This window comes from Mastomys coucha, unplaced genomic scaffold (assembly GCF_008632895.1).
Source record: "Mastomys coucha isolate ucsf_1 unplaced genomic scaffold, UCSF_Mcou_1 pScaffold20, whole genome shotgun sequence".
In the NCBI taxonomy this organism is placed as follows: Eukaryota; Metazoa; Chordata; class Mammalia; order Rodentia; family Muridae; genus Mastomys; species Mastomys coucha.
The window spans coordinates 100,103,827-100,120,989 of NW_022196903.1; the positions used below are offsets into that span (position 1 = coordinate 100,103,827).

Sequence of the window (17,163 nt, forward strand, 5' to 3'; positions counted from 1 at the left end):
ACACACACACACACACACACACACACACACACACACACACACACACACCTCTTGGCTCATACCATAATAGGAAAGTGAAGGCCAGGATCTCCTATTAGCATGTCTTTGTTGCTGAAGGATTTGTCCCAGTAGCTAGCAGCAATCACCCTGTAAATGGTGACCATACTGCTGACTGAGTCATGTGAAAACTGGAGTGACTGAGTCTTTTTCTGCCCCCAGGTTAAGTGCCAATCATCTTAAGACTACAGAAAGCTTTTTAGAAAAACACATTATCACACTTTTATAATAATACCAGGTCCTGACTGGCAGAAACAGCCTTTACTAAGAATGGAGCAAATTTCATAAAGTAATGGTTCTCTCCCATTATAATGCTATGATACTTTAATATAGTTCTTCATATTGTGAGTAACCCTCAACCTAAAATTTTTTCACTGCATTTCATAACTGTAGTTTTTCTACTACTATGAATCATAACGTAAGTATCTGATATGCAAAATATCTGATTTTTGACCTGGGAGGGGGTCATGACCCACAGGTTGAGAACCACTGTTGAGTTCACTGTAAGTCTAACCTCTTACCAAGAAATAGATCCAATCCTAACCAGGATCACAGCTACAAATAAATGCAGCCAACATTCTGATTTCCAGGGGTACAGGGATGCATGCTAGGAACATTTATTTCTATAATTATTTATTTTACACTTAGTACCTGAATGTCACAGAGTAGAGGAGAAAAGAAGACATGAGAAACAAAATAGCTTCAGAGACCAGGTTCAGAACAGGAAAGTTTTCAGGAAACAGAAGACGGCAGAGATAACAACAGAACAGAAGAAGCTAGAACTTCAAGACTGAGAAGGCGAAAGACATTTGAAATTGGGAAGTTCAGCTCTTAAAGCAGAAGCAAGCTGATGGAGGGCAGTTGATAACAAGTGCTGATAAAACAAAACTGCCATTATTGTTTATGAAGAAGAAGAAGAAGAAGAAGAAGAAGAAGAAGAAGAAGAAGAAGAAGAAGAAGAAGAAGAAGAAGAAGAAGAACAAGAAGAAGAAGAAGAAGAAGAAGAAGAAGAAGAAGAAGAAGAAGAAGAAGAAGAAGAGCCATGCTCTGAAAATCCCAGAGCAAGAGAGTAGATTCAAGGAAAATCTCAAGCAGATAGAGTGAGCTTCTTGGCTGGCTGTACTGTTCACTGCCATCTACTTTCTCTGTGCCTATTGGACTGACCAAGAACCTTATCAACTAGAGCAGAAGCCACCTGCCTACCCCAGTTCGCTACACCATCAAACCAGCTTCTTCTGTGTCTCATTCTGTATGAAACAACCTCGGGTTATAATGGGTTAATTAGTTAATTTAAACTATTCTAATTAGCTAATTGGTTCATATGTCACTTATTTGGGGAAATTACACATTAATAGCTACTTCTTGGCTATTTGATAATGGCTAAGTCATTTAATACCTCCAGGCTTCCATTTCCTTACCTTAATTAAAATAATGGGGGTGGACTTTATGTCAAAGGCAAGGGTGATATTTCTGTTGGGCCTGATAGTGAAAATCCAGGAGGGTTCCCAGGGGCCACTTGTAAGACAATGTAGGAGAGAAGGGAGTTTGAAGGAAATGAACTTAACAACAAAATTGCCAGATAGACTGCAAGCTGAGCACAATTATTATTGCATTCTCCAGGGGTAAGGAAGAGCCATGCAAAATATCCCTGAGGGGCCTGGACTTCCTATTATGTTTATTAATCATCTTGATGAAAACGGAGAGTCTGCATTGATTAAATTCACTAATGATCCCAAATTGAGCAGGGGAGTAAATTCCAGAAAGGATGGATTTATAAGGTAAGCACTAATATTAATCAGGTCATCTGCATGAACTGGGTAGCAATGAATGAAATAGGATTTGCAGTAGCAAATAGTAATGAGGTGCACCTGGGGTGGGGGTGGATATAATCAGCCAGATCCAGGCCAGAAAGCTGCTATTTAGGAAATGGTAAGAGAGCAGGAGAGTAGAAAGTGAATAATAAGTTAAAAACAAGTGTAAGAGAGATGGTTCACAGTCTTACCCACAATCCTTTGGTGGTGAATGTTAGGGAGTGGCAATCATAGAAGCAATTAGGGAACAGTCACTTTTACAGCTAAGGAACTGAAGCCCAGAAAGGCTAGCTGCTAGGTACTAGGTCAGAGTAGTAGAACCCAGACTGGCACGGTACTTCACTCAGTCCCCTACATGTGGTGGCAAAGACTATCACATGCTCTTAAAACTTGAGTTTATTCTCAGAATTCTTCTCCAAATTGTACTGTGCTCTCTAACTTGGTTCATTGAACCATAATTGGCAGAGCCAAATGGCTAAAATCCAGATCTCCTGATCTTGTCTGCTACTGCTTCCTCACCCTAAAGTATCAATAATCAACACTAACACTGTCTAGAACTTCAAAACTCAAGCACTCAAAAAGCACTATCAACTTCTTAGCCATGACTCTGATCTTGATCGCTACCATATTTATCCGAAGTCTTTTGGTGCATATTAATATTTGTCGAAATTTGTTTATGTTGCAATGTTGGGATAACAGTGAAAAACATCAATAGTGTCAGACCAATAAGGTTTATGTACTTGAGAAACAACATAAACCACTTTGTAAAAGGAATCCACAGACTACAAATAAACAAAGCTTCTGGCACACGATTGGACAGCAGTAATTATCTGGTTAAACATCCCTGAGACTGATGAGTCTCGTCCCAATCTTGGGGCATGGAATGAGTCTTATTTGTGCAAATGAAGCATTTCTGAGAGAGTTTCTACGCATACTGGATCAGGTTGGTTTAGTTGGGTGTCAACCTGGGGAGAAAGGGAGGGAGAGGAACACTCCCCTCAGCAAAATTATGAAGTAGGTGAGTCCGTCCAACTTTCAGTCCCCTACATCCTCCTTTCAGTTCCTCTCCACAGGAAACTCAAGGTGCTGCTCTGAGCCCAAGTCCCCACCCCCCAATGCTGTCAGGGCCATGGCACAGCACAAGGCAGTTTGGGTTGGGTATTGAACAACTGTTCAATGAGGGCAACGTACTCCTGTAGGAGTTCAGGGCAGCACAACCAGCCTTCTTACAGACCTAGCTCTGTGCTTCCCCTCTTAATACCTTCCACTATTCTTGTCTCCCTGGAAATGTGCTTGACAAGCCTCAGCTCTGACTCAGACCACACAGGGCACAGGTCAGTGCCCAAGAATTTCCCATAGACTCACACCCTGTAACCCAAGTGAATGAATTACTACTTTAGTAAATAATTTTAGCATCTGTGTGTCTAAATTGCTCTGGAATATCCCATAAGTTTTGTGAGAGGTGATGTAACCAGCCTTAACCAAAAAGTGTTCTATGCCAATCTATGCTAAGTACCTTTCAACATATAGGGTCTTATCACACCAGCCAGAGTGCTAAGAGACTGGGCATTAGGATAAGTTAATCTAGGGTTCAACCTATCCCTGATGCTTGCAGAGGTAAGCAAATGACCTAAACTTTTGGAATATCCATTCTTATCTGAAGAATGAGTTTCTTGATAGACTTAGCTAAGAGAATATATAAAAATCATCTAGGATGCTCTTCTGCAAATGTCGACGTATACCAGTAACTTTCTTTATCCAAGAAATACACCCCACCATCCATAGTTGCTACCCATTCCCTGTTATTTGTCAAGTATGGCACTCTGTCAATTTGATCATATACAACAGTAGGTATAAAACCAACAAAGATGCCCAAGAGATGCCTAAATTACTAGATTTGTATGCTGTCTGTTAGGCTAAAGGTTCAGGGATGGATCCCAGTTTCATGGACCCTAATATTATTCAGTTTAAAAATCTTTTAAAAAGGAAACAACTATATAAATTCACATTCGAATGTAGTACAATGACAGTGATAGGGACCAGAGTAGTTCTTTCCAAGGGCTAGAGATGAGGAGCGAAAGAGGACAGGTGGGTTGTAAAAGGCCAAAAGGGACAATTGTGTGATGGACTGCTTGGCATCTTGACTGAGCTGTGACATGAGTGTTAAGCATGCATAAGTCCCAAGATACACAAATAATGACACTTTAAATCCATAAGCTCCAAGAAGGATGGAGGTATCGTCAGTACCAATTTTGTAGATTTTGCAAGATGTTGCCTTTGGGAGACACTAGGTTAAAGGAAGACTGGATCTCTGTTTCTTACCACAGCTTATGAGTCAATAATTCTCTGAAAATAAAAAAACAATTCTAAATAATTAGGGGTTGAGGAGATGCCTCAGCAGGTAAGAATGTGTGTTGTGTAATTATAGGGGACTGAGTTCAAATTCCTTCCACCCATGTGAAAACCTGGGTGTGACTGCCTGAGGACCTATAAATACAAAGCTGTTGAGGGCAGAGGCTGGAGGACTTCTGGGGTTTACTAGATAACAGCCTAACTCCAAGTTCAATGAGAGACCATGTCTTCAAGGGAACGAAGGAGAAAATGATAGAACTGGATACCCTATGTCTTCCTTTGTCCTCAATGAGCACACCGAGTACTCATACCTGCACACACACACACACACACACACACACACACACACAAATATATAGATAGTGCACTCATGCATGCACACAGATACACACAATATGGATGGAAGCAAAAACCAGAAAAATCTAAGTAACAAGAGTGGACAAAATAAAATAGGCCTGGCAAGGGCTTGTGCTAGGAAGAAGGCAGGACAACTAGGTTCCTAGGACATCCATGTCTAGTTGCAGACACAGTAGATGGACAGATGATTAGGCAAAGTCAAGATGAAGCCACTTCAAGAGCTGAGTGAACATGTACACTTTCTGGGATTATCTGTTGCCACTGCTTTTAAATACACAACAGGGACTCACCCACATAAATTGGTTGACTCCACTCTCCCCACCTTCCTGACATTCTGCAAGGTGAGCTCACAGCTGCTCTCACTTGAATGGAATATGTAGAAACATCATCAATTTTTGAGATGAACTTATTGGTGATCAGGTTTTCCATCTAAATGGGAAAAGTTAACATTATAATAATGGCTAGACATGTAATTTATGTAAAATACCAACTTAAGAGGTCACATGTGGGTAATGTGGCTCATTATTTAGCAAGTAATCTAAAATCAATAGAGCATAGTCATGAGTTTATTCTACAGAGTTCCAGTGTGAATTCTTGGCAGTCACCCCAAGGGAGAAAGTGATCTTGTAACTAAAATAAATAAAATGGTCGGTTAAAGGGGTAGGTGATGCTGTTTGGACAAATTAATGTTTCATGTGGACAAATTGGAGTCAGTTCCAACAGCACATAAAATCTATGTTGCCTTGCCCTTCCACATTGGTAAGTCACAGTCATAAAAAGCATGTAGTTTGTGCCTACCCAGCCTTGCCCAATGCCCACAGACTGTGTGTGCTTTCCTGGTCTATTACTTGGACTGTCATAGTAGCTCCTATCCCTGAGTACATATGGTCCCCTGTCTCTGCCCCCATCCCCTCCGGCTCACATCCAACTTTCACACTGCTTGCCAAAACTACCCTTCTATCCTGTAAACACTACACTTCTCTATCTCGAAAAATCCTTAGGTGCTACTCATTGCCCCATGACTGGGATTTTAATATAGATGCTGTTTGGCTTTTAATAAAAACTCCACTCTGAAATCCCTAGGTAAGGTACAGGGTTACAAGTCTAGTGTTTGCCTTGTGTTCAGGCCAGCTCAGTCATTACCACTTGGCTGAAGGAAGCATGTCTCACATGCCTCTGGGTTATTCCTTTTCTTACACCCCTACCAGGCACAGTGTGGTTGTGGACTGGTATGGGTCAGGAAGTGCTGATTACTGGTCTCTGATAAGGTCAATGCAGACAGTAAGAGCACAGTTTAGAAACTGGGGGAGCCGTTGGACATTGCTGTGACATCCAAGCACGTGAATTGTGTTTGCATACATATTGGTTTGTATTTTCTTATCTCTGGATATATATATATATATATATATATATATATATATATATATATATATATATATATATACATATATATATATATATATTATATATTGTATTTTAGTTGATCCTTTTTAACTTATTTTATGAAAGTGCTAACTTTCACAGAGGGTATTCCTGACCTTCTCCAGGTTGCATTCAGCTCCAGGCTACAAGGTTGTTTTGTCTTCTCTCTCCTCTGCATTATGTTGATTTTTCCTATGATAAGGAGGCTCTGACTTTACTTGCCAGAGTGGGACTTATCTTATATATTGATTTATTTTTATGTGAACCACCAGCTTAGTTGGAAAGTAATATGCCCCATGATTTGGTACATAATTTAAAATTAATAGGGCATAGGATTTGGTTTATTCCAGACTACAAAAATCAAGGCCTTATCTCTCTTTATGTGCGAATCCTAGAAGCCAATTTGCAGATGTTGGTTTAATTGTGTTTAGTTTGTCTCTTTTAATTATTTTTAGATGTATCTATTTATGTATGTGTGTGTATGTTACAGCACACGTGTGGAGGTGAGAGGATAACTTGAGGTAGTCCATTCTCTTCTTCCATCTTGGGGGGCTCCAGGAATCAAACTTGGGAAAGCATTCTAAACAGCAAGTGCCCTTACCTGCTGAGCCATCTCACAGGTTCTTGATTTCTTCCATTTGTAAGACATGAGGTGGAATCCTGACCTCTCAGCTTTGTTACTATGAGAAGTTATTTATCTTTCGGTGTGTGTGGGGAGGGAGGGGGAGAGGGTTGGGCTTAAATTGTCAATAAAGTGGTAAATATAATTATTCAACAGTTATTTTGAAGAATGTATAAAATAAAATAGTAAAACTCCATGGATATAAGATATGCCCTCTGCACTATTTTAAAATGTGCAGGGCAGAAATGGTAAACAGCCATGCTGTTGTGCAAGCAGACTACAACACACTTTTCATCTTGCAAGACTTAGAGCTTCCTAGTTGGGTGTATGTGTCATGCTCTGCATGCATGAGACCCTCTGTTCAGTTCCCTTCACACAATAATGAAAGCCACACAATCTGTCTGTTTTCATTAGACAATGATCCCTCATTTTCCATTCCCCATTTCCTGGAAGCCATAATACTACCTTCTGTTTATATGTGTTTTTACTACCCTTGGCATCTCATTGAAGGCAGAATTGTATCCTAGTCATATACTATTTGTCGTCTGTGATCTGTTTATTTCACCTTGTTTGCTGTCCCTAGGTTCATTCATATCAGTGTGCATCATAATTTCCTTTCAAAGACTGAATAATGTCTCTTTGTTCATGTGTGTGTGTGTGTGTGTGTGTGTGTGTGTGTGTGTATGTGTGTGTGTGTGACATTTTGTTTTTGTATCCTAGGTTTGGGGTTCAGATTGTTTGTTTTCAGGTAAGAATCTTGTTATGCAGTCTAGACTAGCTTCAAATTTATAATATTCCGCCTATCTTAGCCTTTCTCTTGGGTGTTGGAATCATAGGTGTGTCCCACCAAGCCTGACTCTATTCATCTGTTAGTGGATATTTGGACTGCTTCCGCTCTTGGCTCTAGTAAGCAATGCCGTTGTAATCATGGAGGGGGAGGTCCAAGCATCCTTTTGAGACCCTGTTTTGAAGTCTTTTGCATGTATACTAGAAGTAGAATTACAGGCTCCTAGGATAATTCTAATCTTTGGAAAACTTGCTTTCCTAGCTTGCCTAGCAGTTGTATCATTTGTATTTTTGCAAAGCTTGTACAAATGAGTTTCATTTTATCCTTTGTATTATTTTGAACCTAAAATTTGTTCTTTCAATATAAAAGTCCTGTAAGATTTGATTTATTTCTGTAAGACCTTGGGCAGACGTAAGTTATCCTTGACTTTCCTAGTACGTAAAAACACCCAGAGCAGTCAATACTGAAACTTTTAAATCAACAGTTCTCAACCTGTGAGCTGTGATCCCTTTGGCAAACCTCTATGCTCAAAAATATTTACATTACAGCATAGCAATACTACAGTTATGAAAATAACAGCAAAAATAACTTATGGTTTAGAGTTACCTCTACATGAAGAACTCTACTAAAGATCACAGCATTTGGAAGGCTGAGAACCACCATTTTAAATGTTCCACAAATAATGAATGTCTATCATGGAGTACTGAAATTATATGAAGAATTACCTGAATGTAACCATTTTTTGTGTTGTAAATTTTCAATTCATAATTAAAGCAATGGCCTGGAAAGGCAGAAAGTGGTTTCTCCCATTGTATATATAGAGAGTTTCTTTCAATTTCCACTGTAACATTCATTGGAGGATTCACTTGATCTAGGTAAGAAGAAGAGAGGTCAGTGGCAAGTCTGTACAATCAATGATCAGGGCTGGTAGCCCCAACCCACCATTTCTAAGATAATCTCTTCTCAAGGTTTACCATCAGGTCGAAATCAACCAATCTCAAAGCCACAGGAAGCAAGTAGCTTCACATGAGGTTCTTGGTATGGCTGTACCAAATAGACTTACACATATAGAGAACAGAAATCACTACAATGAAAGTGATTGATTGACTCTTTTCCCCTCTCAGCTCATTGCAATGTGCACCCAGTATCTCTTAAACTTTTCAAGATAGACTAGCTGATGGAGAGAACATGGACCATGTGCTCCACCTCCATTTCCCAGCAGGGGGACAACTCTGAGTAAATTACTTCTCCTTTCTGGCTTCAGTGTTTGTTTTTTGTTATTGGTACTTTGTTTTCTTTGGATTGGTTTGGTCAGATAAAACAAGAAGCTTCTGAGTAAAAAAGAACATAATGAGCTAAATATGCCTTTACCAGAGTGAAGCGCTTAGTTTAGATTTCCCAGCACCTAGGCGAAAACAGCTGTAACCCCGGAGCTGGTGGGAGCAGTTGGGTGTTGCAGGATATTGGACTGTGAATTTTGTGAGCCTCAAGATTGTGTTTTTTTGTTGGGGGAAAAAACTGTTTTTATTTGTGGCATGGGTCAGTCCTTAGCACATATCTTTAATCCCTCTGGCTGGAATACAGACAAGTCTTTAGTATACATCTTTAATCCCAGACAATAATGGTAAAGTTAATTTGTAGAAGGAAGAATCCATGTTTGAAAGTTGTGCCTAATAGACTGGCAGACAAAGTGAAAAATCAGAGAAAGATCTTACAGAGTAGGATACACGCAGCTCTCACAAGAGGAGAGAGGAAAGGGAAGCTCCTTAAGAGATCAGTGAAGAAAGAGAGGAGAGAAAGGAAGAGGCAGTTTTACTGGGAGAGTTGTACAGAGACAGGGTGCAGAAAGAGTACAAGCTAGACACAAGTGAAGACAGAATGAGTCAGAGAAGGAGAAGGAGCCAGAAGATAGGGATGGATTGCTAGAGTTAGTTTGAGGTGAAGCAGAGCAATTCAGGAGAGGCTAAAAACTGAAGCCAGATTAAAGCTTAGAGAGGAGTTTGACCCAAAACAGCTGAGTTGACCAGCAAGCTCAGAAAAAAACTGGGAAGGGTGAGCCTATTCAGTAGGAAATCTCAGAGGGTAAAAACAGTCTAAGCCTAGATTAGATTATATGGAGGATAGAAGCTTCTAGGACTAGGACTAGGTTAGCAGACTGAAGCAGTAAACCTTGGAGATGACAGTTACTTCAGGAGAATAAAAGTTACTTTAGCAGTTGGGTAGTAGACATTGGTGGATCCTAGGGCCTCGCTAGCTCGCCAGCCAGTCTAGCCAAAATGAAAAGTTCCAGATCCATTGAAAATTTTTGTTCCTCACAAAATAAAGTAAAAGCAATTGAGGAAACTATCTTGATGTTATTCATAGGCTTCTGAATGAACAAGCACACCTGCACCAGTATACATACATTTCACATACACATATGAGAGAGGAAGAAAGGGGTGAGGAAGGGAAGAGAAAGGTGAAAGAGAGGAGAACAGAGGAGGGGAGGAGGGGAGGGGAGGGGAGAGGAGAGGAGAAGACAGGAGAGGAGAGGAGAGGAGAGGAGAGGAGAAGAGAGGAGAGGAGAGGAGAGGAGAGGAGAGGAGAGGAGAGGAGAGGAGAGGAGAGAGATCTGTGGACATATTGTTTAAAAGTCTAGAGATAAGTCCAAACCACTATGAAGGATCAGTGATAATCGGAGAGGGTAAGCTTTGAAAGAAGAGCCAGATGATGGAAAACCTGGATACCTTTGGAGTGCCAAGGGACCATACTGTGGTGGAAAGGCTCAGAATGGCTCTGGGTAGAATCTATTACAAGACTCGTGGACAGGCATTTCATGAAAGCAGTAAGAACAGATGAGCAGTGCTATGATTTCTATTAAGGAGTGAGTTTGCTTTCCCTAGAGCAGCCATTCTCTACCAGGGAGAGAGAACTCTACCTTCAAAAGGATATGTTTGAGTTGTGATCTGGTCACAACTCAGGGTAGGAGAATCAGAAGAAGATACAAGTTGGATAACTCATAGATAGGGACCAAGAATGCCTCTAAATATCTTACTATGCCCAGGACAGTTTCCTACATTATTTATGTAAACTTAATGTTGGGAACTCTGTTTTAGTGGTTTTCTTATGTTGGATAGATGGTTGTTTAACATACAAAAAGTAGCAACACCCTTTTCTGTGCCAAGTTTGTGCTATTCCATTATTCCCACCTTGGGATAAGTCTTTCTTACCAATATCATGTAGAGTGAACAGCTGATCAAAGGGCTTGATTGAAGCATGCTTGCTTGAGCCATTAATATGCACAGCAAGCTGTTCAAATCCTTTGCTGTTGATAGGTGTCCTGGGAAACCAACATGCAGTATTTCTGTTCAGTGCATCTCTGCTATATTCTTTGCATTCTTCAGTCCAAACACCAAACCTAAATTGGAATACCAGTGAGTTTTTATAAGGGAAGAGGAAATGGGGACTTTGCATAAGTAAAAATAGACACTGACCTGTAGTATAGGAAATACTGTGTGTCCTCAGGGGCATCCTTGCCAACAAGCCAGGTGCAACGAAGAGATACTTGGTAAGGCCTTAAGTGGGTGTGGCTACTTACGACAGTGTGTGTGGTACAAGTTAAGTTCATAACCGAGGTTCCAGAAGATCCTAAGAGACCACAAATACAAAGGACAAAACATTGCCTTTATGGCTTCTGAATTTTATGCTTTTCCTTGAGATACTATTGATTGTGAGTGACCACAAACATCCATTTATAGAAACTCATTTGCAAAGGGCAAATTTACTGAAGAAATGAAACTGGAGTTATAAAGCCTTGACTTGAAAAACTTCTGGGCTACTTTAGATGCAGATATAGATATATGTCAGTGAGATGGATGTCTGAAAGCTCAAGTCTAGTGTGATGTGTCCAAAAACTTCAGCACTCTAGTGCTATATTTATCATTACCAGACTATCAGGCATTGCCCCATATGATGCCTGGATTCCAGTTTTTCTTGCTGTAAATGAGAGGTTTTATCAAGGAAGTCCTCTAGATTACTCTTCCTTCCTCAGTCATATGATCCATTCCTTAGTATCCATGCCTCATGAATTACACGATTACCACTTAGGCGATGCATTTTGGCAATACCCCAAGATCTTAGTCTTACATTAGAGAGTCAGTATCCAATAGGTTGCAAAAGGCTCCTGACCATGCCATGACTTTAAACCTGAGACTTCAAATGTTTGTTTGTACCAGACTTCCCAAAATCATGTTTGTGATACCCAGAGCACTCTGTCAAACAGACTTGTTGTTGTTCCTCAAAGAATATATATATATATATATATATATATATATATTGGACAACAGTCAGGGTGAACCTCTCTAAAGAGAAAACTGTAAGCGAGGGAAGAGTGTTTATTTTTTCTTAAAACAGCTATAGATTAACTTTTTATGGCTGTCATAGAGTATCTTTCAATGGAAAGGGGGATGAGAGGAGAAATCCTGTCATTGTCATATAGAGGTTAGAGACAGGAAACTGACTAGCTAGTTTGCCTTGTAGTACACATATGCATATTACATATGGCATATACATATATGTCTATACAATCATGCCTCTGTATCTATGGTATGGGTTCCAGAACTTTCCCCCGTGCTAAAAGCTTCAGATGCTCAGGTCTCGTATATGATGTCATTTTGTGTGAAACATAGACTATTTGGTTTGATATAAAAGGACATGTTTGAGTTGTGACTTTCTACATAACTTAGAATATTGACTATAAGTACACTGGAAATAGTTGTTAGACTGTGTTATTTAGATGACAGTGGTATAAAATAATCTGCACATTAGCAGTATGGATGCTTTAATGTTTTTGTCTTAGAATGCTTTTGATTGTTGAATCCATGAGTATGGAGCCCATGGATGAAAGCCTTGCTTCCCACTTTACTCTGTGCGTGCATGTATGTATGTATGCATCTGTCCACATACTAAGCACCCACACAGTCTATGCCATGTCCAAGAAGTTTTCCTGTTCCAACCCACAAATATTCAGTGTAACTTTTCACTTGGTTAGTGGCATAAATTATACATACTTGTGTCAACATGTGTTGGGGTTATGCAGGAAACAATTAGAACTATAGAAACTTAACACTGAAAGAAAAATCATATAAAGGAAATTCACTTGTTACTGAGAGATAGAATAATGGCTTAATACAAGGCACACAATGACCCCTATTTCTATTCCTCTGTATTCTTTGAAGCACCCTCCTTACTTAGGGATAAGCCTATTGGTGGGAAGTCTTTGAAGAATTATGAGTTAATGCAAGCATCTATGTTGTCATCAACACAGTCTGAGGGTTTACACTAAGTGAGCCCCCAGGGTTTAGTTTTTAAAGACTTTGTTCTGCAGCTCTTGGTGTTATTGAGAAGTGAAGAACCTTTGCTGAGCTGGGACCTTCTGGGAGGTGTTTGAGGATACATCCTTAAAGAGAGTTGGACCCTTGTCTTTTTTGTGCCTCCTGTTTGCTTCCTGGCTTTAGACATCTACCACCTACTTCTGAAATAATGTGGTGTGTTATCACGTGGCCTAAAAACTGACAGGCGGCCAGGTCGTGGGTGGAAACCCCCACTGAAACCAGAAACCAAAATGGGTGTATTATCTCACATATTTGTTATAGTAAAAAGAAAGCTGACTAATAATACAGGCACAATCTTCTTCTCCAATGAAGTGGATAGGAGAAAGACTTGAAAAACAGTAATAGATGTGGGGCTATGACATATGTGATCTAGGAAAGTAAATGATGACATGCCTATTTCTTTTTTCCGATCTTGTGTCTGTATTTGTCTGTGTTAAAATGTTTAATCAAAGCTACCTCTGCTTATATATATGAGAGGCCCCAGCTTCCACTAGAATCTAGTATAAATTTAGGGGTGACTTACAGAAGTGTGCTGATGGAAAGCCTATAACAAGCATGGTTGGAATGTGGGTGCTGTGGAAAGGGATTGGAAGGCATGGTGCTGGGTTAATGAAAGGTGGCTTTTCTTTCCTGATTTGAGGGGTGTAAGATACAAAATTGAGATGCCCCATTTCCTTTACCTGGTGGAGCTTTGAGTTCCGCAGAAACCCAACTGCTGCCCAGGGCTGAATGGCTGCTCTTCAGAATGGTCCTCACACTAGCTGCAAAGCCTTCATGAAGGGGGGTCACACATTTGCTTTCAGTCTTTCTGGTATCATACTAAAATAAAACCCAGCAATCATGACATATAAGAGAAAAACAATATTAATCAAATAGGCCCTTGACTCCACTTTGAAAATGATGCATAAATTAAATAATTTTCTAAGAGAAGGAGCCATTGTAAAATGAACACAGTTTCTCAGTGACACATGAACATATTTCTCATTTTTCTTTTTCTTGGTTTTGTGAGACAGGGTTTCTCTAGCTAGCCCTGGCTCTCCTTGAACACGCTCTGTAGTTCAGGCTAGCCTTGAACTCAAAGATCACCCACCTCTGTCTCCCAAGTTGTCTTTTATTGTCATCTTTGTACCAGTCTCCTCTCCAGGAGCAACTTCTTAACATGAAATTCTTTACAATTTCATATTTACTGCAAAATGGTTAATATAAATCACAACTCCCTTTCTTTCACCTTACTGTAAATGTAATTCATGGCAATCATGTTACCACATCCCTATCATAAATGTGAGACTCTGAGAAATCAACTTAAGACTTATAACAGTGGGCTGGAGAAATGGCTCAGTGATTAAGAGCTCTGACTGCTCTTCCAGAAGTCCTGAGTTCAATTCCCAGCAACCACATGGTGGCTCACAACCATCTGTAAAGGAATCCAGTGCCTTCTTCTAGGATGTCTGAAGACACCTATAGTGTACTCATATACATAAAATAAATAAATATATCTTTAAAAAAAATACCTATAACAGTACATGAACTTGGCCTTGACCTTGGCTTTGCTGACCCTTGTACTATTTTGCTCACTACTTTCATCTGGTTTTATTGACAATTTAGGAGGTAGGTAAACAGTACTATCAAATACATTATACTTCAAAAGTTGATAAACAGGCCGTGGAGATGGCTCAGTCAATAAATTTTACAATAAATGTAAAATTCAAGTCATATGGCAGTATGCACCTATAACCTCAGCACTGGGGATAAGGCAGAGAGAGGTGGATCCCCAAATGTCATTGGCTCATTAGCCTAGCAAAAATGAGGACCTCACAACTCAGTGAAAGCCTTCTTGCAAAAAATAAAAGGTCTTAGGGAGTGTTTAAGGAAAGAATCAACCTATGGACTTCATACACCTGCATGCACACCCTCATAACAAACACATGCTCTCTCTTGTTCTCTCTCTCTCTCTCTCTCTCTCTCTCTCTCTCTCTCTCTCTCTCTCTCTCTCTCACACACACACACACACACACACACACACACACACACACACACACACACGGAGTGGGAGGGAGGAAGAGGGAGGAAAATGGGGGGAGAAAGAGATGAGCAGTAAGGAGTATTCTTTCTTGAAGGAGAGAATTTTCCTTGAGATAAAGCTTTCTATGATACTGTTCCATCTTAAATAATAAGCATTGGTTTAATTCACTTTACAGATCCTACTGGTAACACAACAAGATGATCTTTAGTAATTGGCTATTCTTTATCAAGAATTTCACTTTATGAGGAAAAATGCAGTTTAAAAATGAATGTTCACTCTCAGTAATGATTGTCATCAGACCCGACACTTACTTCATCTTCTTGCGGAGCATTTATTTTCACATGATACTCTAGATCAACATGCCTTTGCTCTTGGTCAGGATTTGGGTCCCAGTGTAAAAGAACTTGAGCTAATCCAGTAGCTTTAATGGTAAAATTGACAGGTGGTAGAAGTAAAACTATTGATTAAAAACAAAAGGAAAACCAATGATGCAATGTGCAGTTGTCCATTAAGAGCACTTTCTTGTGAACTATATGCTGGGGATGATACTCAGGGCCAATGATTGTGGAACAGTTAGATTACCACTGAGCTATATTCCTCGTCCTGAACATTTTAATTATTTTATTAAAAAACATACTGACTCCCAGGCGCTCTAACATGCTCAGGATCAGAGGTGAGGAGGACACAACATCTGTCCCAACAGTGGGAGTAACTTGGACCAACAGGACCCAGGCACACAGGAACTCTGCCAGCCTAGTGGTTCGGGTTGTTTCTGGACTGTCTGGGCTGGCTGGTTCCCTGAGCAGACCTTGGGAGCAAACTCTGCAGTCATTCCCAAAACACCCAGAAGAAGCTCCACTCCCAGGTGCTCTAACAAGCCCAGGGTCACAGGATCCCAGAATCACAAGATCACAGAGATAGCTTGACTCTGAGGAGTTCTGACACAATCAGGATCACAGGAAGGACAGGCTCCAATCAGATTTAGTAAGGGCAGGTAGCACTAGAGATATCCAGATGATGTGGGGCAAGCGTAAGAATATAAGCAACACAAACCAAGGTTACTTGGCATCATCAGAACTCAATACTCCCATCATTGCAAGTCCTGGACACACCATCATATGGGAAAAGCAAGATTCAGATATAAAATTACTTCTCATGATGATGATACAGGACTTTAAGAAAGATATAAATAGCAACCTCAAAGAAGTACAGGAGAACACAGGTAAACAGCTAGAAGCCCTTCAAGAGGAAACACAAAAATCCCTTAAAGAACTACAGGAAAACACAATCAAACAGGTGAAGGAAATGAGCAAAACCATCCAGAATCTAAAAATGGAAATAGGAACAATAAAGAAATCAGAAAGAGAGACAACCCTGGAGATAGAAAACCTAGGAAAGAAATCAGGAGTCATAGATGCAAGCATCACCAACAAAATACAAGAGATAGAAGAGAGAATCTCAGGGGTAGAAGACGCCATAGAAAACATTGACACAATAGTCAAAGATCCTAACCCAAAACATCCAGGAAATGCAGGACACAATGAGAAGACCAAACCTAAAGACAATTGGTACAGAAAAGAGTGAAGACTCCCAAGGTAATGGGCCAGTAAATACCCAACAAAATTATAGAAGAAAACTTCCCTAATCTAAAAAAGAGATGACCATGAACATACAAGAAGCCTATAGAACTCCAAATAGACTGGACCAGAAAAGAAATTCCTCCCATCACATAATAATTAAAACACCAAATGCACTAAACAAGGAAAGAATTTTAAAAAGCAGTCAAAGGAAAAGGTCAAGTAACATATAAAGTCAGGCCTATCAGAATTACACCAGACTTCTCACCAGAGACTGTGAAAGCTAGAAGATCCTGGGCAGATGTCATACAGACCCTACAAGAACACAAATGCCAGCCCAGGCTACTATAGTCAGCAAACCTCTCAATTACCTTGGATGGAGAAAACAAGATATTCCATGACAAAACAAAATTTACACAATATCTTTCCACAAATCCAGCCCTACAAAGGATAATAGATGGAAAACATCAACATAAGGAGCAAACCTACACCCTAGAAGAAGAAAGAAAGTAATCTTTCAAGAAATCCACACAAACCTAATTCCACCTCTTACAACAAAAACAACAGGAAGTAACCATTACTTTTTCTTATTATCTTAATATGAAAATTAATATTACCAACATATCCTAATCAATTGAAATCCAAAAATATGAGGAATTAGAAATTTATTAACTGTCATCCAATGGCCTCTCTAATTTGGTAATTGGAGAAATAGGTCCAATATTATACAATCCATATACACTTTCTGCTTGTTTGTTCATGAAAATGTCTTGCTGTGTACCA

At 39.8% G+C, this 17,163-nt stretch overlaps 1 protein-coding gene across 4 annotated transcripts in view; it reads right to left on the minus strand.

Moving 5' to 3' along the window:
• Il5ra (interleukin 5 receptor subunit alpha) overlaps positions 1-17,163 on the minus strand; it is a 61,926-nt gene that overhangs the window by 19,830 nt on the left and 24,933 nt on the right. For all 4 annotated transcript variants that reach the window (XM_031382797.1, XM_031382795.1, XM_031382796.1 and 1 more), the window contains 6 exons: positions 15,115-15,260; positions 13,461-13,599; positions 10,882-11,035; positions 10,618-10,805; positions 8,134-8,279; positions 4,868-5,006 (listed from right to left, as the gene is read on the minus strand). In XM_031382797.1, coding sequence (XP_031238657.1) covers positions 4,868-5,006; positions 8,134-8,279; positions 10,618-10,805; positions 10,882-11,035; positions 13,461-13,599; positions 15,115-15,260 — 912 coding nt within the window. The remainder of the gene's footprint in view (positions 1-4,867; positions 5,007-8,133; positions 8,280-10,617; positions 10,806-10,881; positions 11,036-13,460; positions 13,600-15,114; positions 15,261-17,163) is intronic.